General features: G+C 45.1%; 1 protein-coding gene across 1 annotated transcript; it reads left to right on the top strand.

Annotated features, from left to right (window-relative positions):
• Positions 1-9,363: 9,363 nt before the first annotated feature.
• On the top strand, positions 9,364-19,287 carry LOC311188417 (E3 ubiquitin-protein ligase TRIM38-like; the record flags this gene model as incomplete). The annotated part of the gene is made up of 5 exons (XM_084259517.1): positions 9,364-9,747; positions 14,703-14,933; positions 15,984-16,006; positions 16,094-16,206; positions 18,761-19,287. The coding sequence occupies 5 exons, from the start codon at positions 9,364-9,366 to the stop codon at positions 19,285-19,287; spliced, it is 1,278 nt and encodes a 425-aa protein (XP_084115643.1).
• Positions 19,288-26,186: the final 6,899 nt, after the last annotated feature.

Here is a 26,186-nt window from a genome sequence, read left to right as displayed (position 1 = left end):
GTTATACTGTCTCTTAGCTTAGTCCAGCCTGGGGCTCATGCAAGATTAGTCACTTGTGTGTATGCTGAGGTTGTATCATTTGCTGATAACTATCCAAGCTGCCCTTGGTCTGAATGCAAATCTCAGGGGGAAAAGATCAGATTAGTTGTCTTTTTTCTTTGTTCCCTACGTGCTTTCTATGTGCTCTATGGTCTGAGAGCAATTTAACCATTTAACCTTAGTTACACTTTCTGTCTATAAATTTGACAAGATACCTCATATAAAGTAGAATCATAAAATTTCAATCCTTTCATTTCTGGCTGCTTCAAACCTTGTCTTACCATAATGTCTTCAAATACACCCATATTGTAGCATGTTTCAGAGTTTTCTTTCTTTCTGCGAGAGTATAGTATTCCGCTGTACTTAACATACTACATTTTCTTTATCAATTCATCCATTGATGGACATTTGGTTTGTTCCTGCCACTTGAACTTACATTCATGATTCCAGGAGAAGACAGAACTTCAGAAACAAAAAATCCAGTGTGATTTTGAGAAGATCCACATCTTCCTTCGTGAAAAAGAGAACTATTATCTTCAGGAATTAGAGAAAGAAAAAAACCAGACCCTGAACACACTGCGGGACAGTGAAGCCAGTCTGGCAAAGCAAAATGATGAAATTGATAGTCACATCCTGGAACTAGAGAAGAAATGTCAGGGCTCAGCCCAGAAGTTGCTTCAGGTGAGACTGTGTACTTGGTGGAAAGAGAGAAGGTGGCTGTTCCTGAGTTATTAAGAGGAGAATGGTGAGGAAACCTGCATGTGTTACTCAAAAGTGGCACAGCCGTGTGAGGAAGTTAAAGTCCTGCTTCTTTTGGACGCTCTTCTCTAGCTACTGGAGGAGGGTGATCTCCTCCAGGTTTAAGGTGAATCAGAAAACATATATCCCCTCTGGCTCTATATGATGGACCATAGACCTAATAAAACCAGAAGATAGCTGTTACCAACACTTCTTACCTCTGTTCATGTGCACAGATCCCTGACTGTCACATTTTCTGCTAGAAGGTTCTTCCAGATGACTGGTGGGTGATAAAGCAGGCAGCCAAAATGAATAACTCTTGCCTGATTTGCTTTTAGAGCCTTGCTCTAAGAGCTCTTCCTGGGCCTTCTCAGCTGCATGAAGCATGCAACCCATTAAGATAAATGTCTGGAGGTGCTTCTTCTCGTTCCCACTATAGACTGAACGACACCCTGTGAGTTTGAGAATGTAGCATAAGTGATCCACTGTCAAGTTACACCTGCTGTCAGGGGTTACTGACATCTTAGTGGCCTATTTTACCACCTTAATGGCCTCTTTCAGGGGCTCTGCCTGCATTCCCTACTAAGGAATCCACAGAGCTGAATGGAATGTCCCACTACTCTGTGATAAATGGTCTCTAACATGGGATCACTCTGAAGGAAATTAGATAAGTGAAAGCAAGGCTTGCCAGAGGAAGGATGGCTGTGCTACTTCCCTCTCCCGAAGCAGCCACAGGCACTGTAGCACCCCACATGCCCCAGCAAGAAGAGAACAGACTCATAAGTTCATAAACGTGCTGCCATGGTGAACATCCTGGGATGGGAATCATTCTGCTTGGGTTTCTAGCAGTCTCTAAGGATGGTACTTTGGAAGGAGAGTTTATAGACACTAGCCATATTGCCATGTCCCATGAAATAGTGATATGCCCTTTTGTCTTTGTTTCTCTGTAGGACGTAAAAGACACCTTGAGCAGGTAAGTGTGGTATAGATGCAGGAGGGAAGTGTTATGAATTCATAGAGCTGAATGGAATGTTCCGCTGAACATAATCTCTGTCCTCTGCTGACTGTAGGAGTTCAGCTGTGAAGTTGGAAGTCCCAGAGGCCATCTCTTTGGAGCTTTACACTGAGTGTGACTTTTCTAAGGTTTGCTCTGATATGAAGAAAACATTCCTGGCTCCTGATCGGGATGGCAGTGTTGTGAAGCACAGCGCCCATCAGGGCCCGAAGGGGGTGGGTTTAGGGCCTGAAATGAATGGCTGTTCTTCCCCCCAGAACCAGCTCAGACTTCCTCCCCACTTCAGGATTAGGAGGCTCTACTGGCCTCCACGGGAGCAAAGCCACTCCGGAAGCCCCAGCACCACAGCCAGCAGCACACACCCCAGCACCGCCTTCAGTCCTTGCCAGGAAGCCTCTCAGGAGGAGACCCAGTGAAGGCTCCCCTGCAGGCTGCTCTGGCAGGGTTGCCACAGCTCTGAGCCTGGAGAAAACAGCTCCAGATCCCTCGGTAGGGGGCAGTGTTTCCACCCTGAGAGACTAGTGACTGTTCCTGGCCTGCAAGGAGACTTGACATGACTATGCAGCAGAGTTCACAGACTCATAGGGGAAGCTGCATCTGATGGGGCACGGTGATGCTAAGGGCTAAGGACACTGCTCTGGTGGAGACTTTGCTGCGAGACCTGGGAGCTCCTCAGGACGGTGAGGAGAGGCTGCATTCTGGAGCACCTGCCCCCAGACAGCACCCAGGATCCACAGTCTGGGCAGGCCACAGGACCTGCATCTCAAAATGGCCTCCTTAAAAAAACTCAGACACCATTGTGATCTTCATGACAGTTCCCATCCAGGCTTTTGTCAGCTTGGACATCAGTAAGCTGGAGAATGAATGCACCTAATGAAACAGAATCATAGATATCTGGCGCGAGCCATGCTACTCATGTCGTCTGACAAAGGTCCGGGCATGGGGCAGATTCCTAAAAAGTCAGGACTCTTGATAGCTGACTCCTGCTAGAGTCTTCTCATTTGTTTATGGCTTTTCTGTATGTGGCAATTGTTACCCATTTAAAAGTAAAACTGCAAATGCTGTATGACCAATTACTGAATAACTAATTTGACAACAATGGCACTGCATGATGCAAACAGTACATTCTTAAACAATTAATAAGCTTCTGCCTGAAGGCAGTGATTCAGAATTGGTTTTATTGTAACAAGTGATATGTCACACCTAAAATCTTCTGGAAACTAAAGGCTGTAAACATTCCCGGCCAAGTCTTTGATACAGATTTGTGGTCTTTTAAGGCAGAGACCATCTGGAGAGGAGTTTTGAAGTTAGAGATAGCAGTTAGTTAACAAGATAATTAAGGAAGTAATAGGTAAAAATATTGCCTTGAGAAAGTAAAAGGAGTTTCCCTCTTTCTTTTGAAGCTTGGAGTCAGAAAAAATGTCAGTGCAACTTATGCGGCACTGGGATTCTTTGGGTTTTTTGATTCTTTACTACTTTATTAAATTAGAATAGATTAGTTATAGGAATGAAAAGTTTTTGATTTTAGCAGTAATTGGATTTGATTACCAATACATAAGGTAATTATGTTTTTTAATATTTAAGATTTGGGAATTTTATAAATTTTGATTAATTAGTAATTTAGCAGTTATAAAGGAGTTAAGTTTTAGTCATATACTTTTTTGTTGTTTTGCTGTTTTTAGCATTAACAGAATGATTACTGGGCAGTAGAAAATAAATGATCATTAGGGGACATTTTGTGTGGTAATTGTATTTACCCTTAGAACAAAGTGAAATGGCTGTAATCACCTCAGCAAGGGGTCACAGGACCCAAGGCTGGTTTTGAAAAAATGCCAGGGTTGTTAGTCTTTTTTTTACTTGAAATTTTTTTTACTTGAAAGCACACGCTTATGTACTCCCGCGCCTTGCTCGAGATGTATAAATAAAGAGCTGCCGAGAGATCAAGTGTCTGTGTCTCCTCATTCCCTTTCGCCCTCAGCCACTCAGATTTGTCTACGCTGTCTGTCCTTGCAGGAACTCCTGACACGACATTTTGTCAGAGCTGCTTCCGGCAAGATTTTATTATAGGCATTTTCCTTCAAGGTCTGAGACTTTTTTTCCAATGTGCTCAGTCATCAATGGACATTGAACTTAGCAATGAGTTACTTGCATTATTCATAGGATCACGTGGTCTCTTTTCTCGAATCTGATAATATGACATTTATGTTGATTACTCTGTAGTAGTAAACTATTATATATTATATATTATTTGATACCCAAATATCAAGGTGTCTTGAAAATCATAATCATACTGCAATTCTGTTGCCACTTAAGGGTCGGTTGCATGGAGTATTTAACAAATAATCCATTACCCAAACAGGAATCCTGATGTTAGAAAATAAAGAAAATTGGGCCTCCCTGGTGGTACAGGGGTTAAGACTCAATCTCTGAACCTCGTCAGCCTCTGCAGCATGAGTTTGATCCCCGGCCAGGGAGCTACCCACATGGTGCGGCAAACCTCTCTTGACTCACCCACTTCTCCCCTCAGCAGTGTATTTCAGTCAGTCTGCCTGTTCTGCTCCCCGCTCTGTCTCTGGTGAATCCTCTCACCCCCCACAACTCTGGCCTCTACTCCAGTTCTTTTATTTATAAATAAATAAATCTTCTTTGTGAATAATTTTATTTTATAAAATTCTTACATCATTTTTCATTTTTGCATAATGTATGCATTTTCATTTTGGTTATATTCCCCATACAATTCCCACCCCCTTTTTCTGACCTTAATTCCTCTTCTCCTCCCCTCAGCCCCCACTGTAGTGTGTCTCTGGTCTATAGTTGCTTGTTGATTTTGGTTTTTACTTTATTGCAATTAGTCTTTTTCCTGGTCCCTTATTTAGGTTTTCTAAATTCCTGCTATGAGTGAGACCATCCGTTATTTTTTTTTTTCTTTCTGGTTTATTTCGTTGAGCATAATCGTTCCAACTCCATCCATGTTGCTGCAAATTGTATGAGTTTATCTTTTTTGATTGCTGAGTAATATTCCATTGTGTATATATACCACATCTTCTTGGTCCAGAGTGCAACTTGGTCCAACCACTGTGGAAAGCTGTGTGGAGATTTCTTGACCTACTAAAGATAGAGCTTCCATATGATCCAGCAACTCCAATCCTAGTATTTACCCAAAGGACACAGAAACATTAATTCAAAAGGCACCTGCACCCCTATGTTTATAGCAGCACTATTTGCAATAGCTAAGCTATGGAAACTACCCCAATGCTCATAAATAAATAAATCTTTTTAAAAAAACCAGAAAATTTAGCTGCCATCTATACCTTGATAGCATTGTGACCTTGGCTGGAGTAAGAATGAAGACACTTGTTAGGTAGTTGTGGAGAGACTGCCCACACATTAGACCTCCTCACATATAAAGTGAGACATACTTTCTTGTTTTTTTGTTTTTTTTTTAAAGAGGCATGTATTTTTACTTATTTATTTATTTGTTTTTTTTTTTTTTTTCCTTTGTTTGTTTATACATGCACTGGGTACAGTCAGAAGCGCGGGAGGGTGAGAGAATTCACCAGAGCCAGAGCGGGGAGCAGAGCAGGCAGAAGGACCGAAGTACACTGCTGAGGGGAGCAGCGGGCGGCAGGAGAGGTCTGTGCGCCATGTGGGACCCTCCTCCGGTGGCCGGGGAGCAGCCGGGGATCGAACCGGTGCTGCAGAGGCTGTGGGCAGCTTCGCAACCCAGCACTCAACCGCTGCGCCACCGGGGAGGCCCGAGACATACTTTCTTGTTAATGGCACCTCTGCAGGCACTTTCCTTCCTGTTACTCTAACCAGCTCTCTGATGATAACATTGTGTGTTAGCTCCTCACCTTGGCTCCTGGATCTTTGTCTGATTGATATTGAAAACATCCAAGTTTATGTATCTTCATATTATGATTTATTTATTTTTTTTTTATATAAATTTTATTGTTATATTCCCCATACAATTGCAGCCCCCCATTCTGACCCCAATCCCTCCCCTCCCGCCCCCACCCCCCTAAAAGTGTCTCTGGTTCATAGTTTTTTGTTGATTTTGATTTTCCCTTTCTTATAGTTATTCATTTTCCTGGTCCCTTATTTAAGTTTTCTAGATTCCTGCTATGAGTGAGACCATCCGGTATTTTTCTTTTTCTTTTTGGCTTATTTCGCTGAGCATGATCCCTTCCAGCGCCATCCATGTTGCAGCAAATTGCATGTGTTTATCTTTTTTGAATGCTGAGTAATATTCCATGGTATATATGTACCACATCTTCTTGATCCAGTCATCTATTTTTGGGCATTTGGGTTGTTTCCAAAGCTTAGCTATTGTAAACAGTGCTGCTATAAACATAGGGGTGCAGGTGTTCTTTGGAATTGATGTTTCTGTGTCCTTTGGGTAAATACCTAGGAGTGGAATTGCTGGGTCATATGGAAGCTCTATGTTTAGTAGGTCCAGAAATCTCCACACAGCTTTCCACAGTGGTTGGACCAGTTTGCACTCCCACCAACAGTGCAGAAGAGTTCCTTTTTCTCCACACCCTCGCCAACATTTGTTGTTGCTAGTTTTTTTAATATGTGCCATTCTCACTGGTGTAAGATGGTATCTCATGGTAGTTTTGATTATATTATGATTTAGAAGCATTTTATTTTCTGATAATTTTATCAATCTCTTTATTACTGGTTTCTAACCTCTCTTTTTAGGTCAGAGATCATGGTCATGTGAATTAGATTTATTGAAATTTGTTCAGACTTACTTTCTGGCTAGTCTTCGATGGCAAGCATTCCAAATGTGACTAGAAATCTGTGTGTTATCCACTTATTGATTGCTGGGCCTATATATGTCTATTAGCTTTAGATTGTTGCCTTGTTGGAATCTTCCATATCTTCAATATTTTTTGTCTGTTGATCCATATATTAAAGAGAGAAAATGTTAAAACGTCTCTTAATTGTAGATTTTATTGCTCCTTAGAATTTTGTAATTTTTACTTTATTTTCAGACTATGTTACTAAAACAAACATGTTTGGAATTGTGATTTTTTTTCTGGTGAGTTGTATTTTTTTAAGGATTTATTTTCATTTATGCATACAAAAAACTAGGGCGTAGGCCAGAGGTGGGAGGGGGGTGAGAGGATTCACCAGAGACAGAGTGGGGAGCACAGCAGGCCGATCCACTGAATTACACTGCTGAGGGGAGCAGCGGGCAAGACATGAGAGGTCTGCTGCGCCATGTGGGCAGCTCCCCGGCCAGGTATCAAACTCTTGCTGCAGTGGCTGTGGATAGCTTCACAGTGCTGAGACTTAATCCCTTGTGCCACCAGAGGGGCCCAGGGAGCATCTTTAAACAGTAGGTCACAGTAATCGTTGACAGGATTTTACAGAATTCTGGTGGTGATTGCTCCCCATAAAGGGTGCACTCAGAGTGCCAGTTTTTTTTTAAAAAAAACAAAAAAACAAAAAAAAACCACTCCCGGGCCTCCCCAGTGGCGCAGCGGTTGAGCGCTGGGTTGCGAAGCGGCGCCGGTTCGATCCCCGGCTGCTCCCAGGCCACCGGAGGAGGGTCCCACATGGTGCGCAGGCCTCTCCTGCCGCGCCTGCTGCTCCCCTCAGCAGTATATTTCGTCCATCTGCCAGTTCTGTTCCCTGCTCTGGCTCTGGTGAATTCTCTCACCCTCCTGCGCTTCTGACTGTACCCAGTGCATGTATAAACAAAAACAAAACAAAACAAACAAATAAATAAAACATGCCTCTCAAAAAAAAAACAAACAAAAAAAAAAAACAAAAAAAAACCCTCCCGTAAGCCACTCACCAGTCTGGGAATCTGATTTCCTGCAACCCACACTCCCAGGGGAAACCTCCCCTCCATCTGGAGGAGATGCACACCCTGGGGGGTTCCCTCTGGTCTCCCCTGAGCTGTTGCAGCACATTACACACATCACCTGAAGCACTAGGCTCACCCCACATTGGGGACATGTCTCTGAAGGCTCTTCTGCCTCCCCACTCCCTCTCAGCCCTGAGCGCTGCATGATCCCCTCCATCACACAGTGGTGCCAGGGGGGCAGTGGTTACAGGACAGACCCTGTCATGAGCTTGTCTTTGTCTGGCTGCTGCTGTGGGGGTGGGGGTGGTTGATCCCCTGTGGCATTCCCTTGTCTCCTTTCCTGGACCTTTGACAAGACAACTCATCTTGAACTGTGCCCGTGTAGTCTCATCCACGATGTGATGGTGGAGACAGATGCCAGGAGTCATCATGGGAACAGGGACCTCTGTGTGTGTTCAAGATGGGCCTCTCCCTTCCCCATGTGGGGCCTGCCCCACGAGCTGTGCCAGGTCATGATGAGATTTTAGTTTGTTCCCTCTGTTGTTGCTCTGAAGGAAGGGTGCTGTTCCTACCAGGCCCTCCAGGCAGGATTCCTGAGCGGAAAACCTCTGGCATTTTGACAAGTTTCCTCCCTCTTCTGTCTGGACCCGCCCCCACATCAGTTTCGTTTCTGAGTTGACTCTAGTCAGAGGCATTTCCCTTCCACAATACTTGGAGCTGCAGAGAGACTCGCAGAGATTTTGTGACTGACTGCCGTGTGTGGAGGAGTGCAAAGTCCAGGCCAAGGTTTGCTCTGGGGTGGACAGTGATTTCTGTGTGTGTGTGTGGTGGGAATGGGTGGTGGGTGGCAATAAGGACCTCCACCAACTGTGAAAATATAAAGGGAGGGAGACGGTCACCTCCCTTGTGCCCAGGACACAAGGGAGGCCTTGGCTCTTCCTAAAACTTCTAAAGAGTATCTATAGGCAGAGAAAAATAACCAGGATTTTCCAGAGTGAAGGACAGAAGGACCTGACCCTCTGAGTCGGCACAGGTGTTGAAGTCTTCTCTCTGGAGAAGACTTGTAATTCTCTCCAGCTCTCCTGCCTGGTGGGGTCTCCATGGAAACGGGACTAACCTTTTTCTTAGAGGGTTTAAGTGGGGTCCAGAGACCAACATGGGAGTTTGAGGACAGTCAGGTGGGACTGACCCCATGGACTCTGTTTGCCAACATTCATGTCAGTGTTGCTGGCAGAACATAGAAGTCACTCGGGGCTGACTCCTCCTGAAGCTCTCTAGACACAGAGAGAGTTTCACTCTCCCTCCCTGAGTTCTCTTCTCTCATACAACTTTTGTGAGCAAACCTGTCTGCTTCTCTATCTCTATGAGTACCTGCTCCAAGAACATCTCCTGCCATGGTGGAATGTTCTGTTCCTGTGTATGGGGGAATTGGCAGATATTAAGCATTGAATTATGGCTGCTGGGACAGAAACACTGAACTTAAGTTTTATTGAATTCTAATTAATGTAAACTGAATGGGGCAAACATGACAGGGATCGCCCTATTCTACCACACAGGGACAGGTGAGGCATCTTTCAAATTCTAATCCTTATATCTCCAGAGAGAAGATTTCAACACCTGTTCAGGCTCAGAATCTCAGGTGAGGCTTCTGTCCATCACTCTGGAAAGTCCTGGCTGATTCATCTCTGCCTATAGATACTTAGCAGAACTTTGAGGAAGAGCCATGGCCTCATCGCCAGCGATTAGGAAGATGAGGGAGGAAGCCACGTGCTCCATCTGCCAGCAGCTGATGAAGGAGCCCGTGAGCGTCAACTGTGGGCACAGCTTCTGCCACCAGTGCATAGACAATATCATTGGGCAGCAATATTTTGTGACATCTTTTATTTGGAGGGCTCGCTGTCCTCTATGCCAAACATCACTTCAAAGGGAGAGTGTCCGACCCAACAAGCACCTTGAAAACCTCATTGAGCGCATCCAGGAGTTGGAGCGTGAGAGGCTGTGTGAGGAACATGGGGAGCACCTCCACCTATTCTGTGAGGACGACGGGCAGCTCATCTGCTGGTGCTGTGAGCGCTCCCCCCAGCACAGAGGACACCGCACGGCTCTAGTGGAGGATGTATGTTTAGACTACAAGGTGAGTGAGTGGCCATACCTTTCAGCAAGTTCTTCCTCTTATGTTGCACATTTTTATTGAAATTACTTACTCTGAACACCAAGATTGTGACTGCAAAAATGTTGTTTCCATCATGTTATTTTCTGAATAATAATTAATTATGATCCCAGTGAGTCAGGTCATCAATCATTTTCTTCTTTTTTTTTTTTTTTTAAGATTTATTTATTTATTTATACATACAAGCACTGGGTACGGTCAGATGCGCGGGAGGGTGAGAGAATTCACCAGAGCCAGAGCGGGGAGCAGAGCAGGCAGAAGGACCGAAGTACACTGCTGAGGGGAGCAGCGGGCGGCAGGAGAGGTCTGCGCGCCATGTGGGACCATCCTCCGCTGGCTGGGGAGCAGCTGGGGATTGAACTGGCGCTGCAGAGGCTGCGGGCAGCTTCACAACCCAGCACTCAACCGCTGCGCCACCAGGGAGGCCCGAGGTCATCACTTTCTATGCTGAACTTTAAGGTTGGGCAGAACCTTTCCTGTAAGAATTTCCTGTAATGAAGTTCCCCTGGACAATAGACTGTGCTCTTTGTCACACCTGCCTCATTCATGGCCTCACCTCAAATACGTAAGTGGAGATACCACAGCGTTCAAGAGCACAGGGAAGAATCTGAAATCCCAGAGGTCAGAACCAACACCTTCTTGATATCCCAGAGTCCACAAGGAGTAAGAAAAGGAACTCAGGACGCCTGACCTGCCTTGGTGTGGGTGGTGAGGGGGGACTCTAGGGGCAGGAATGAGTGTGTGAGGGGGAGACTTCCCTGAGTGAGTCCTGAAGGACACACACAATATCACCACGGGCAGAGCGTGGATAAGAGACAGGAAGCCAGATCAGGTGGTTCACTTGTCACGAGAGCTTGCCTGACTCTCCATGGCCCAGTCAGGGGGCTTGTGAGAGGAAAGGCTGTTGCGGGCATGGGAAAGGATGTCAGGAAGGATCGTTGGTATTACTCGGAGTCTATACCCCTCCCCAGAGTGGCCTGGGACAGTAGGACTTTATTTGTGGAGGGAAAGATCAGGTTGACATGTAAAAGCACATTCTGCGTGGACAAAATAAACAACAAGGACAAAATCTAAGGATTGGAAATGGCAACAGTTATAAGCATAAACTGGGAAGGGGAGTTAGGGATTAAAAATACTTGGGAGGGATGAAGCCTTGAGAGACATTTCAATCATTTCCTGTGTTTTTGACACAATAGCTTTTAGCATAAGGGTCCCTTTGGTGTGGAGGAATGAAGAAGTGGGGTTCCTTCCTCTCTGCCCTTTTGACATTTGAAGTAACCTCTCCAGTGTGGGGCTCTGAGTTCCCTCATCACTGAGGTGCCTGTGTATTGTGTGAAGGTTCTGGATCCTGTGTCAGGGCGTGTCAGCCCTGACCATTGCTCAGTGCACTCACCTCTTCCTGTAACCCCATGAGCAGTCAGGGCTGTAATGGGGCAGGTCTCACTGCTTCTCCCCATGTCATCAAATAGGAGCAACACAAGGTGATGGGTGTAGCCTCAAGAGTCAGACTGCTGAGGTCAAATATTAGTTTAGCCTCTTCCGAAGTGGGCAACTGGGAGCAGCTCAGTTCTTGCTTCATGACTTGGTTTCTCCATCTGTAAATGGAGAAAAGGGCTGCCCCCTCCCAACCGACACACACACCAGGAAGTTGTCATAAGTTGTAAGGACATTCTCTAGGTGGAGTTGAGAATAGCACTGTGCTCATAGCAAAAGCAAATCAGTCTTTTGGTATATAGTTTCCTGAGCATTATTTTGAGAGTGTTGTGATGTTATGAGTAGATTTGTGAATTTGCAGAGGGCAGGAGGCAATTCCTTTATTGTGGATGACAATGAGCAGTTTAGTAAGCTTCAGATCCCTTCTCTTGAAAATGTGAGAAAAGGGCGCCTTCCTGGTGGTATAGGGGTTCAAGACTCAATGCTATCAAGCTATCCCAGCCACTGCAGCATGAGTTCAATTCCTGGCCAGGAAGCAACCCACATGGTGCACCAGACCTCTCCTCAGCAGTTTCTTTCAATCAATCTGCCTGTTCTGCTCTACACTCTGTCTCTGGTGAATCCTTTCAGCATCCCCCACCCCCCCACATCTCTAACCTACACTCCAGTTCTTGTAGGCATAAATGAATAAAAAATAAATCTTCAGTAAAGAAAAAAGAAAGTGTGAGAAACTTTTGAATAAACCCTAGAGATGGATGTGGACACGAATCACTGTGAGTTGACTTCATGACACTGTTCTCCAGGTGATACAGGGCGCCCCCTCATGACCTGGTTCTATAACTTCAACTGCCATCCTGGGCTCTCCTTCCTGACTTGGCATAACATGTGAAAAGTTCCCTATGTGTCAGGCACTGTGTATTATCTATGACGGGTCCAGCACGTTATTTTACAAAATTTGCTTTTAGATGATTTTAACCTTAAATGATGAGCAGCATTTTCCTGGCTGACTGTAGTGTGGAGTTAGTCCAATCCTTAGTTCCGCGATGAGCTGGGAATCGCATCTCTGCCACCTACCAGTGATGGCCCCTTGGGCAGGTTACTGCTCCCTTCCTAAGCCTCCACATCTACAGCACAGAAAGATGTTACAATCCAGCAACTGCTCAGGGACTCCTAGGAATCACTTAATACTACTGCCCTCATGTTGCTTCCTCTCAAAGTGTAAGGTCTCAATAATATATTCAATGTTATTGTACTGCTTGGAGGTTGGGATTCCCTGTAAGTACCAAATGAAGATTTGATATGGATTAGCCAGACCTCACTCAACATTTCCTGCAGGAGAAGCTCCAAGACATTGTAACAAAGCTGAAGGAAACTCAAGACCACTGTACCAGTTGGAAGTTGTTCACAGCAGAGCAAATAACTGCATGGAAGGTAAGAATTGGCGTTTAGTGATCACAAACTATTTTTCATCCTGAATTCAAGTATAGGCTATGACTGGGCAAAGTACTCATTGACAGTTTATTCTCATTAAACCAGTACAAATTGCTGAGCCCCAAAGAATATGCCAGTTTTTTAAAAAAATAATTCCTTTAGTTGTCTAATCTAGGAGAATTTCCCTCTACTTTCTTCAGCCTTGCAGGAGTAAAGTGCTAGGCATCCCATCACCTCAGTCAGGAGAAACAAAGCTGTTGTGCCCCTGACCTTCAACGGGCTTCCCATTTTCAATGACTGAAATTACCTCCTGTCTGAAGATCGTGAACTCACCTGCGCACATTTACCAGAGTACAGGGTCAGACCCTCTACCTTCCTGGTTGCAATACCACCCTAAGGGAATAACAGGACCAGTGCAGAAGACCTTCCCATAACTCAAGCTCGTGAGGTTGTGATGAGGATAGAGCTCTGCAAGACTTACACACACTTGCACTGTAGACTTTGGGTCTCTAAGACAGTGTCCGTGGCTGACCAACCCCTGCAGGATCAGAGACACATTCTTTTATGGATATGGATGTAATCCATCATTTAGTAACCAAATTCCCCAGATGTGTGAGCCATTTTGCCTCTTCCAGTTTCTCTTCCCACCTTGACCCTGCTTCTGTGTGAGTGGATGTGAAATTGACTCGTCCATCCCTCATTTCGAGATCCTTGGAAGTTGGAGGACCTTGGAAATAACATGTGAAGATTCCTGACACTGTAGGTGCTACAACTGCCTCTGTCTCCTCATTCTGGAATATTAGGTCATAGGGAGAACTTCTATTGCTACAAACCATATAAGGAAACCATGTCAATGCCAGAGTCCAGCTGTCCCAGGTCTCCTACAAAAAGTTCCGCTTCAGGGCCTTCCTGCTGGCTCAAGGAGATAAGTCTCAGACAGTGAAACTATTGGTAGCCACTGCAGCATGAGTTCAATCGCTGGACAGGGAGATGCACAGCAGTCCTCTTCTGCCTCACTGGCTGCTACCCTCAGCAGTGTATTTCAGTCAATCTGCCTGTTCTCCCCACTCTGTCTTTGATAAATTCTCTCACCTATGCACCTCTGGCCTATACCCAAGTTCTTATATGCATAAATAAATAAAATCGTTAAAAAAAATTCCACTTCATCCTAATCAATACTCCATCTACCATAATATCACAGACACTAAAGCACTTTTGGAATTGAGAAAGCACAGATATAAATTACAATTCCATATACCACAATAAAACCTGTGTTACACATAAAGATGAAATATGAATCCTGGTAGGTGCAATAATATATCTGGTAGCTCTTCAGGCTTCCCCTATTGAGTATTATAGACTCTCCTATGAGCCTGATGACTTAAATTCAGCATTGGTTATATTCACTATCAGCGTTTAGTTGAAGAAATTCTCTCAGAACATATATATAGCATGTTACTTGCCCATAGTGCTTGGTTTTATCTTCATAAATGATAAGTTACTTGCTATTGGCCAAATTCCATTATTCTCCTGTTTAGCATTCCGGGAACATCTTCTTCTGCATCGTGGCTGGAGAAAAAGGAAATGTACCAGGTGGCTGCAGCTTATGATCACCTTCCACATCAGAGTGCAGCCTTTAGGTCATTTCTAGTGTACAGTCCAGTGGCATGAAATACATTTACTTGCTTTGCAGCCATCACCATACTCCGTCTGCAGAACTATTTCAGCATTCCAAATTGGAGACTCTATGTCCATGAACAATAACTCCATTGCTCCCTCCTTCCGGCTTGAGGGCCACCGAACTACTTGTTGTTTCTCAATTTGATGAGGGCCCACATATGAGAGGACTCATAGGTCTTTCTCTTTTGTGCTTTGGTTCATGTCCCTCAGCATGAATCTTCAAGATATGTCCAGTTGGGCACATGTCACAGTTTGCTTTCCTCCTAGGGGTGAGCAGATTTGCACTGTGTCTCAGTCCTACCTGTGTTTACTGATTCACCAAAGAGATATGTTTGGTTTATTTCCCCCTTTTCTACCTACTTTCTTGATTCTAGGAGAACATAGAGCTTCGGAGACAAGAAATCAAGTCTAAGTTTTGGAATCTCCACTGCTTCCTCCATGAGGAGGAGAGGGCTTATCTATGGAGATTGGAGAAAGAGGAAGAGAAGCTGCTGGGGAGACTGCAGGACAGTGAAGTCAGTCTGGACAATCAGAGCTATGAACTGGAGAAGCTCGTCCTGGAACTAGAGAAGAAATGTCAGGGCTCAGCCCAGAATTTATTGCAGGTGAGGGAGGCTGTGAAATTGGAGGAAAGAAAGAATGTCTGTTTCTGATCTATTGAGAGGAGAATGTCGAGGGAGCCTGGGAAGTTTGGGAGTCCTCTCTGCCTCATTCAATATTTAAAGTAATAAATGTTGAAGGCTATAGCAGCAGCAGCTCTTTTGCCCATTTCTGTCTATGCAAGTGTCCTTTACTCTTCTCTCCCTTTTTATTATAAACCTCCCCTTTGGAAACCAAAGAAAAGATCCATATCAATGTCAGCTGGTGGCCTGTGCAGGTATCCACAGGGGCAGTATGTGATTCAGACACCAGCTTCTCTGGGTCGAATGTAGGTTTCTTGGCCATATGGAACCACAGAATAACCTTCATCCCATTTATTCACCCTTGTCAGTTGTTCATGGAACCTTCACCCCATCTCTTGAAAATGACTGGTGGTATAGAGTGGGGCATCCAAAATGAATGATAACCTTCTCCTGAACCACTTGTCTTGGGCCATGAGCTCTTAGGGAACCTCATTTCAGCTGCCTGGAGCTTCCAGCTGGTGAACATAAATGCCTGGACTCCAGTTGCTGTTGCAGGACTGGTGGTTGCACTGTGAGGGTGAGGATGTAGTGTGATAGCGCCCTCAGCAGGTGACATCTGCTGCCCTGGCCTCAGTGTCCCAGAGCCAGGGTCTGGGCATGGATTCCCCACTGAGGACCTTTGTCATAAGTGACAAAGGTAAGATGGGCTCCTCAGAAGGAAATTGTATCACTAATAGCAGAGGGAAATGCAACCTTGCTCCTGGCCTCTTCTCTAATGTCACGGGTTAATGTAAATGAAGACTCCATAACTCCCCCCAAGCCTGAGTAAGTGTGATCACATACTTACACACACTGGCAGTGACTATCCTAGGAGACTAGGATGGGAATCTTTCAACCTGGGTATGTGTGGTTGTCTCAGGCTGGGTCACTCTACTTCCTGGGATGGAGTGTTCATAGCAAGTAGCACCATGTTTCAAGTGACACAAAATACTGATTTCCCCACACTCACATTTGTCTTTGTTTTCACTGTAGGGTGTGAAAGACACATTAAACTGGTGAGTCTGTATGAATGTGGGAGTGTGAGGATGTGGGCAGTTGTGTGGCTACCCAGAGCTGAATGGAATGTCCCCTGTTCCTTATAGGAATTCAGATGTGAAGCTGAAATTGCCAGAGATCTTCTGTTTGGAGCCTCAAACTGTGTGCCATGTTTCTGAGCTTTACTTTGATGTGAAGAAAATGTTAAGGCACTTCCAAGGTGTGTGAAGTCAACATTTCCCTTCATGCTTTACATAGAATGCCCCTTTGGTGGCAACTAACTCAGCAGCTGTCCCTGGGTAGACTCAGAGACAGAGAGGCTGTTTAGCTGTTCTCAGTGAAGCTGGAGCTCTCTACCTTGTGGATAAGCAGGGATGTAGCTTCCCTGTTAACTCTTCAGGCTCTTCAAATTCCTTCTCTCCCAGACTAATCACCTGCTCATTCTCCCCATCTAAACAACAATATAGAAGATTTCACTTCCCTCACTTATCATGACATTTAACAACATCAATGTATGCAGTGTTTAGAACATTTATTACAATTTCATTAAACTCTCAGCAATGCAAGAAAGATAGATCAGTATTTTAAACTGTGATGAAAATGGTTTTAAGGCCTTGACTCCTCTAAATGTTAGAATCCTAATGAAAGCCAGTATGACCAATTCCAATCCTGAGCTTCCAATCCCTTAGTTCTTACTTAGTATTTGTCATTTTCCATATGTCCACAATTAGATAATTAGATAATAAGTTAAATATTATTAAAAAATTCTTTAGGCTGTAAAATCAGAATGAACCTGACAGAGGCCAAACCAGAATTGATTCCACTGGTGTGCTGCTATTTTAAGTATGTATTTTTTCCCACCAGGTTATTTCTTTAAAGATTTATTTATTTACCCATACTAGAGCTGGCACACAGGCCAGAGGTGTTGGGGGGCGGTGGAAGGATTCACCTGAGACAGAGTGGGGAAAAGAACAGGCAGACTGACTGGAATACACTGCTAAGGGAACAGTGGGCGAAACAGGAGAGGTACTGTGCATGTAGGTTGGCTCCCTGGCCAGCCATGGATTAAACTCATGCTGCAGGGGCTGAGGATAGCTCACAGTGCTGTGCTTAACCCCTTGTGTCCCGAGGGAGGCCCAAGAGTCATCTATTTTCTATTTAGGTTGCTTCTGCAGGGATTTTCCCATATCTGCCCATTGTCATTTATAAGCATTTTGATTGTGTAATCTTACCATTTTTATTGGTGTTTTTATTACTGTATTACAATGAATTACATTCAAGTAACCGGTCTGTGTAACATAGATCTACAGATATATGTTCATTCTTTCAATCTGACTAGTCTTATTCATGGCTACATAGTCCATGTAGAAAATGTGATGTAAACTGCATTTTCTCTACTTATTAATCGCTGGTATTTTCATTTGTCTATTAAATTGGTCTGTTTGAGGGCCTCCCCAGTAGCTCAGCGGGTTGAGCGCAGTGCTATGAAGGTGACCGCAGTCTCTGCAGCACCGATTCAATTCCCGCCAGCCAAGGAGAATCCCACATGGGGAGGCGGACCTCCCCTATCTCGCCCGCTAGTCTGCTCAGCAGTGTATTTCGTCAGTCTGCCTGTTCTGTTCCCCACTCTGTCTCTGATGATTCCTCTCACCATCGCGCAACTCTGGCCTGTACCCCAACCTCTTGTATAAATAAAAAAATAAGAAATTAAAAAAATAAATTGGTCTGTTTAAACTGTGTTAGTCTTCCCCAGTTTAGTGATCTTTTTGGCCAGCCTCACACTTAAGAAATCACACTCCTGTTGCCTCCCTGAGACGCAAGGGGTTAAGAAGCAACCTATGAAGCTGTCTGCAGTGACTGCAGCATGAGTTCGATCCCCGGCCAGGGAGGTAACCACATGGTGCAGCAGACCTGTCCGGACTCACCCGCTGCTCCCCTCAGCAGTGTATTTCAGTCAGTCTGCCTGTTCTGTTCCCCACTCTGTCTCTGGTGAGTCCTCTCACCCATACTCCTCTGGCCTGTGCCCCAGTTCTTGTATGCATAAATAAATAAACCTTTAAAAACAAACAAATTATACTCCTGGCCAACATCACGCTTAAAAGATCATTATTTTTTTTTTATTTTACTTATACTAGTCAGATCCTTTTGATGTGCGTTATTCCAGCATAAATTGTATCACTTTTTACTCATCCCTGGGACAATATGGACTATCATCTGCAGCAACATAAAAGACTTCACACCAAAATTCATGGGTCTGAGAGGTGCTCTGAGGGCTGAATAGAATACTGGGATCTGAGGTAACTGTTTCTATAACAAAATATGGCAGGACCTATGTTATTTTGCTTTCTGATAATCAGTGTGAAAGGTTATCACTAAAAATGGGGATAAGCTTCTTTTTTGCTTCAATATTCCATGATTCTTGGTGGCCCTACACAGGGGATAAGGGATGTGGAGAGGACAGCAACCACGCTGGTTAGTCAGTCCCTTGACTTCTCTGAGAGGGACTGAGTTGGTGTTGATGACGTAATGGAGTGGATATTACTTCCACTTACTGCTTACTTACCAAATGCGAGGAATTTCTCCAACCAGTAGGGTGCATGAGCTCCTTCAATCCTCCCCACCATTACTGTGGCAGGTGTGATGATTTCCTACTATATGCAGAGTCTCAGAAAGTGACTCACAGAGCTAGAAGTAGGCAGCACCTGAAGCCAGGAGGTTGTACTTGAAGTGCACTGTCTTCTCAGCAAATAAAATGTGTCTTTCTCTCTTATCAGTCAGTGTGACTCTGGACCCAGACACAGCTCATCGTGAACTAATTCTGTCTAAGGATCGGAGACATGTGACCCGTGGAGGCAGCCGGAAGAAGTATTTCAGTTCTAAAAGATTCTGTTCCTTACCCTGTGTCCTGGGCTGTGAGGGCTTCACCTCAGGAAGACATTACTTTGAAGTGGATGTGGGAGAAGGATCTGGGTGGGACTTAGGAGTTTGTCTGGAAAATGTGCACAGGTACAGGGACATGACCCCAGAGCCTCAGTCTGGCTTCTGGGCCATCAGACTCTGCCAGGAGAATGGCTACATGGCCCTTATCTCTCCCCCAACTCCCCTTCCATTGATGGAGCGGCCCCTGCTAGTGGGAGTTTTTCTGGACTGTGAGATTGGACTTGTGTCCTTTTACAACATGAACACTGGCTCCCACATCTTCACCTTCCCAAGGGCCTCCTTCTCTGGTACTCTTCGGCCTTATTTCCAGGTTAATCATTCTTCTCCTTTGTTCCTCCCTCCACCCCTGGAGTCAATTTAAAAGAGTCTCTTTGTTTCCCGTTGTAGAAATATAACGTCAGTCCTATTAGGTCAGGACTTGTTCTGTTTTGTCATTTCCTCTTTCCCTTTACCTGAACCAGCGCTGAGTTCACAGTGGACACTCAGTGAGTGTGCGATGACTGCTGGACACAGCCGTTGTGCAGACAGCACAGAAGATCAGCCTGACCAGCAGGGAATTGAGAGAACAGCAGGGTCATCCCTCGTGCTCTCCCCCGTCACTGGGTCAGATCTCTGACCTGCCAGGGTCCTGGTCTCTCGCTGGGTGTCTGGCCTCTTCAATTTCATGTCAAGTTTTCACGCTCCATCTATGTTGTAGTTTGGGTTAGTAGTTGCTTTTGTTTCTGGACAAACCATCCCACTGTATGGATATCACGCATCGTGTGTGTCCGTTCATCAAAGGATGGACATTGGTTGTTTCCACTTTGGGGCGAGTTCAAATGATGCCATTGAGAACAGTGCTGTACAAGTTTTTGTGTGATTATGGTCCAATTTGGAGGTTTATACCTAGGAGTAGAATTGCTACTTCCTATGATAATTTGTTCAACTTTTTTTTTTTTTGAGATTTATTTATAGAAGAACTGAGGTACAGGCCAGATGCGATGGAGGGTGAGCAGATTCACCAGAGAGAGAGCGGGGAATAGAACAGGCAGGCTGACTAAATACACTGCTGAGGGGAGCAGCGGGTGTGACAGGTGAGGTCTCCCGAGCCATGTGGGACTTCGACGGCCTGCCAGGATCCAACCGGTGCTGCAGAGGCTGCGAGAGCTTCACAGTGTGGTGCTCAACTGCCTGCTCCACCAAGGGAGGCCCAAGTTGTTCATCTTTTATGGAACTGTTTTCCAAGTGATGCCAGAATTGTCAGGCCTAGTCTCCCAGCCAGGATCGGATTTCAGGCTGCAGGGCAGCATTGAGCCCCAGCCACTAGACCCCCCACGGGTTGGTGTCTAGTGAAGCAGCAGCAGGAACCTCAAAGATGCCCAGGCAAGCAAGCAAGAAGAGGCAGGTTTGTTTAGAGAAAGAAAAAGTTTATTGAGGAGAAAAAGAACAGAAATAAAGTGGGACTCCCAGGCCAGGGAACCAGGCCTGGGAGGGGCAAGGAAGCCAAAGTGAAGTCCTGTCTCAGGGAATATGTACTTTCTTTCCCTGATTATTCTAAAGCTCTACCAGTCTCTTTGTGATTGGTCAGTTTTTGGCTGTCTCACTTAATTTGCTACTGAGTGGGGGATCTTCACATTCCTTATATAATAGGTTTGTCTTTCCCCATTTGTTACATCTTTATCTTCATGGCCTAGTCTTGGGGGAGAACATCTCCACACCTTATCTTTATCACCTGAAGAAAACCAGGACCATCCTTAACAAGATTATCTGTGGTGCTAGGATGTTTGTTTTCCCCCTATTGTTAACAATGGTCCTAGGATGTTTGTTTTTCCCAGTGGAATTGGTTACATTTCCTTGGTTGTCCTTATCTCTAAGCCTCCCTAAATTCTTCAGAGGTCCCCTCCTGCACTGTCCCTGAAACTGACTAATTTCTAGCTTACCCTGTGTCTCACTACAACATAGTATATCCTCACATGCCATGTATGACATTCCAATTTCTCTACATTTTATTGTGGGTATTTTTAAATGTAACTATGCTAATGGATGGTAAGTGCTATCTCCTTGAGATTTTGTTTTTTTCTGGCTTTTGCATTTTCCTAATGAGTGGTGATGGTGACAGCTTCATGGCTAATTGTGTGTCTTTTTGGAATTATCTCTATTCACATACATTGCCCATTTTAGTTGGGTAATTTGTATTTTGGTTTGTAATAACTTCTGTATGCTAATTACAGTTCTAGGTATGTCCCTTATCAGCCTAATAATTTTAGAAACTTTCTATCATTCTCTGAGTTCTCTTTTACATTCTTGATGGAGTCCTAAGAAGCTCACCTCAGTATCCTTGTTATATTGAACTTTTATTACTTGTGCTTTGGTGTCATCCAGATAACCATTGGGAACCCAAGGGAACAAGAGTTTTTCTCTCTTTTCTTCCAAAAGGTTTTAACCATTTCAGTTCTTACACTTAGATCTTTGGTTCATTTTGGGGATCCCAGTGATCTGTCCACTCCATTCTTTGAATTTCTCCATCCTACACTCCTCATACACAGGAAGGGATGCACTGAGGGAGGGACTACCTCTGGCCTCCCCTGAGCTGTCTCAGTACATCACACACATCACATGAAGCACTGGGCTCTCCCCACTTAGGGAACATGTCTCTGAAGTCTCTTCTGCCTCCTCTCCCCTCTCAGCCCTGAGCTCTGCATGATCCCTTCCCTCACACAGCAGGTGCCAATGGGGGCAGTGGTCATAAGACAGACCCTGACATGAGCTTGTCTTTGTCTGGCTGCTGCTGTGTGGGTGTGGTTGATCACCTGTGGGGTCCCTCAGCTCCTTTCCTGGTCCTTTGACTATGGGGAGCCATGCTACTCATGTTGTCTGACAAAAGTCCGGGCATGGGGCAGATTTCTGGAAAATCAGGAATCTTGTTTGCTGACTCCAAGATTCTCCTCATTTGTTTATGGCTAGTTTCTACCATTGCTAAAATACGCATTTAAAAGTAAAACTGCAAATACTGATCAATCACTGAATAACCAGTTTGATGACAAATGGCACTGCATGATACAAATATCACATTTTTTTATAAAATTAGTAGTTATCTGCCAAAAGGCAGCAATTCAACATTTGGCCTTACATTAACAAATTAAAAAAAAACTTCTGGGAACAAAAGGCTGTAAACATCCCTAGGCCAAGTCTTTGATATGGAGATGTGGTCTTTTGAGGCAAGGGCTAATTGGAGAAGGAAATTCATTTACTTTAAAGTAAAAGATAGCAGTTGGGTGGCAGAGGAGAGCCATGCTCCAAGTGTAAGAAAATTCCTAATAAACCAGGAGGTGCCATAGCTGACTCCTGCTAAATTCTTCCTGTTTGTTTAGGGCTAATTTCCCTGGAGGTGACAATTGGTATGGTAGCTGTTAGAGTGTGCATTCAAGAATAAGTCAACAGCAATTTTGTGACTGGTTGAGCTAGTAACCACGGCAGCACAAATAATCCACTCGGAAATGGTTAATGTTACAACTACTGATGTCACATATTGACCATTTTTGAGAATCAAAGGCTATAACCATCTCTGCTCCTGCCCCTGATGAAATATTTGTAGTTCCTTAAAACAACAACCATCAATCTTATAGATAAGGAAATTGTCCCTTGATCTTAAAGTTAAATACGGAAACTAGGCTGACTAAATAAAGTAGAGGAGTAATAGGTAGAAAACTCTTTGTTTAGATTAGGAGAATTCCTCCCTCAATTTGTTAGGGGGAAAGGATGTCCTGAAGCTAATTCCATACAGGTTTTGTGGACTCCACCTCCACCCCAGGTCAAAAACTGGGAACTCCAAATCCTATCACCACCAAAGGGAAGGCAGCCAGGTTGATATAAAGCCAGACAAGTGGGCTTTAGAGGGGATTCCCCCATTTTGGCTCTCCACCAGCTCGCAGCGTCCGGACAGCTCTGAGAGTGACTTTGGGTTTCCAGGTCGGTGGATCGGGTAGGACGCATTAAAGACTTTATTTCCCTATTTTCTCCCTGAGTTGTACATTTTCCTTATTTCCTTTTCCCTTGTAAATAAACCTTTTATTAACCTTGTGTGTGTGCCTGTAGTGGAGTATTAATAAGTCCCTTTTAAGCGCCCTGGTGAGGACCCACAGCCAGGCAACCCGTTCATTTATCGGGGCTGCTCTATAACAAATTGAGAGCTGGGGGCTAGGGAAGAGTCAGTGTGGCTTGCCTGGCATTTGCGCCCTCCAGGCACTTGGTTCCTTAATATCAAATCAATATAAAAACAATATACTATAGATGATGATTTCTATATAAAAGCCTTCTGTTTTTTACTTTAATCAATTAGTTATACATTAGTCTAAACTTTATAGGTTAGTTAGAAAAAATCCCTTTGTTTCCCCTCCCCCAGGTAACTTCCTGCCCTTTGTCTCCCCAGCCCATAGTTAATCCTTCACCATGGCAAACATAGAAATGTTAGTTACAGTCACTTAAGCCTTTTGCTAGTAATAAAATGACTGGTTGTTTAAGGTAAATGACTATTCTAAGAACACTTTTGTTTAGCAACTGTGTCTTCTTTAAAACAAAGAATAATAAACATGACCACCTCTGCAGCAGGGCAAATAGCCCCTTGGCTGTTCTTGAGAAAGATGTGATGATTGTTATCTTCCTGCCTTAATGCATATGCTTATGCACTCACCCGGTTTGCTTGAAATATATAAGTAAAGGCTGCTGAGACCCTCAGCAGGATACCTGCACCCTGACCAAGTGTCCAAATCTCCTCATTACCCTTCCCCATCCCTCACGATTTCGCCAACGCCGTCCCATCCTTCAGGAACACCTGACACCCAGACTGCTACAGCTGGCTCGCAACATTTGACAAGACAGCTCAGGATGATCTGTGCCCAGTGCAGTCTCATCCATGACAGTGAGGGTGGAGGGAGATGCAGGGAGTTATTATGGGATCAGGAACCCAGGGGGGCATTCTCATCTCTCTTGAGCGGATGCCTCAGGAGCTGGTGTGTCTAGTTCCTTTTGTTATAGGACAGGGAGAGGGGCAGCCCAAACCCCGCAAACCTGCCTATTCTAAATGGGTTCTGCCATCTGCCGCATCAACACAAAACATATGAGACTTTAATGGGAAGGAACTTTAATAAAACTAGGAAACAATACAGGAAAGGCAAAGAATCTGTTATAGGACAAGGAGAGGGGCAGCCCAAACCCCGCAAACCTGCCTATTCTAAATGGGTTCTGCCATCCGCCGCATCAACACAAAAACATATGACACTTTAATGGGAAGGAACTTTAATAAAAACTAGGAAACAATACAGGTAAGGCAAAGAGTCTAGTTTCTAAATGAAGCACCCAAAGTTACCCATCCCCTCGTGGGTAAAACTCCATCCATATGGGGTCGGCCCAGAGCAAGGCCCCAAAGCCTGCCACAAGTCTAAAACATCTTCCAGTGGGGACCCACAGAAAAGGGTCACAAACAACCGGACAAGCCCGGAAGGAAAAGAGCAAAATCAACATCCAGATAAAAGCTGCCATTGTCACCTCCCCACGGGTCTCACCCACATCTGTGTCACCCAGTCCACGACCAAAAGACAAGCTCAGTTTCTTCACATGTCTCTAGGCTCCATGCGCCTCCTCCAGGTCTCCTGGCTCCATCCTGCTTCCTTCCTCAGTCTCTTCTGCAGCTTCTCCTCTTCCTGCTCAGCTCCACCCTCCCTTGGGTGGGGCAGGGAACCTCCCCCTTTCCTGGGGACCACCCTGTTGCAAATCTAGTTTCTAAATGAAGCACCCAAAGTTACCTGTCCCCTCGTGGGTAAAAGTCCATCCAAATGGGATTGGCCCAGAGCAAGGCCCCAAAGCCTGCCACAAGTCTAAAGCATCTTCCAGTGGGGACCAACAGAAAAGGGTCAGAAACAACCAGACAAGCCCGGAAGGAAAAGAGCAAAATCAACATCAAGATAAAAGCTGCCATTTTTACCTCCCCACGGGTCTCACCCACATCTGTGTCACCCCGTCCAGACCAAGACAAGCACAGTTTCTTCACGTGTCTCCTGGCTCCATCCTGCTTCCTTCCTCAGTCTCTTCTGCAGCTTCTCCTCCCCCTGCTCAGCTCCACCCTCCCTTGGATGGGGCAGGGAACCTCCCCCTTTCCTGGGGACCACCCTGTTACACTTTGAGGGGCCTGCCTGCAGGCTGTGTCAGGATAAGATGAATCTTCAGCCGTGAATGGCAGAAACTCTGGGAGAATCCAGAAGAGTGCAGAGACTGAGAGATTCCTCTTGGGAGGGAAGAGAGGAGCCTGGGCCACCATTGGGACTGAGACAGGGCAAGCTAGGGTTATTAGGCAGTTTTAGGACAGTGCAAGAGGGGACCTTTGAAGAATTCAGGAAGGCTTCAGAGATAAGGACAACCAAGGAAATGAAACCAATTCCACTGGGAAAAACAAACATCCCAGCACCACAGATAATCTTGTTAAGGATGGTCCTGGTTTTCTTCAGATGATAAGATAAAGTGTAAAGATGCTCACCGGGAGGGCTAGACCATAAAGATAAAGATACAAGAAATGGGGAAAGACAAACCTATTAGATAAGGAATGTGAAGATCCCCACTCAGTAGCAAATTAAGTGAGACAGCCAAAAACTGACCAATCACAAAGAGACTGGTAGAGCTTTAGAATAATCAGGGAAAGAAAGTACATATTCCCTGAGACAGGACTTCACTTTGGCTTCCTTGCCCCTCCCAGGCCTGGTTCCCTGGCCTGGGAGTCCCACTTTATTTCTGTTCTTTTTCTCCTCAATAAACTTTTTCTTTCTCTAAACAAACCTGCCTCTTCTTGCTTGCTTGCCTGGGCATCTTTGAAGTTCCTGCTGCTGCTTCACTAGACACCAACCCGTGGGGGGTCTAGTGGCTGGGGCTCAATGCTGCCCTGCTGCCCTGCAGCCTGAAATCCGATCCTGGCTGGGAGACTAGGCCTGACAATTCTGGCATCAGGACCAGCAGCTTATGAGCCTGAGCAGCTGGACACCCTTGGCTGGGTTGTTCCCCACCTCCTTTGCAGGTCAGCTGCCCTGACAGACACCCTAGGGCATTCAGATCAGCACCAAGCAAAGCACCTGTCCCAGGATCTAGCCAGGCAACTCTAGAATCCCAGTCACTGCCTGGCTCCTCACTTACCTTACCAACCCCTCACACTGCAGAAGTGATTTCTTTCACAAATGTATATTGTGCGATTATCAGAAATGCCTCTTCCATTCTAGGCTATCAATATGGCGAGGGACT

The sequence above is a fragment of the Talpa europaea genome (genome assembly GCF_964194135.1).
Source record: "Talpa europaea genome assembly, chromosome: 2".
In the NCBI taxonomy this organism is placed as follows: domain Eukaryota; kingdom Metazoa; phylum Chordata; class Mammalia; order Eulipotyphla; family Talpidae; genus Talpa; species Talpa europaea.
Note: the sequence above shows the minus strand (reverse complement) of the source record. Positions and strands in the feature narration are given on the sequence as shown.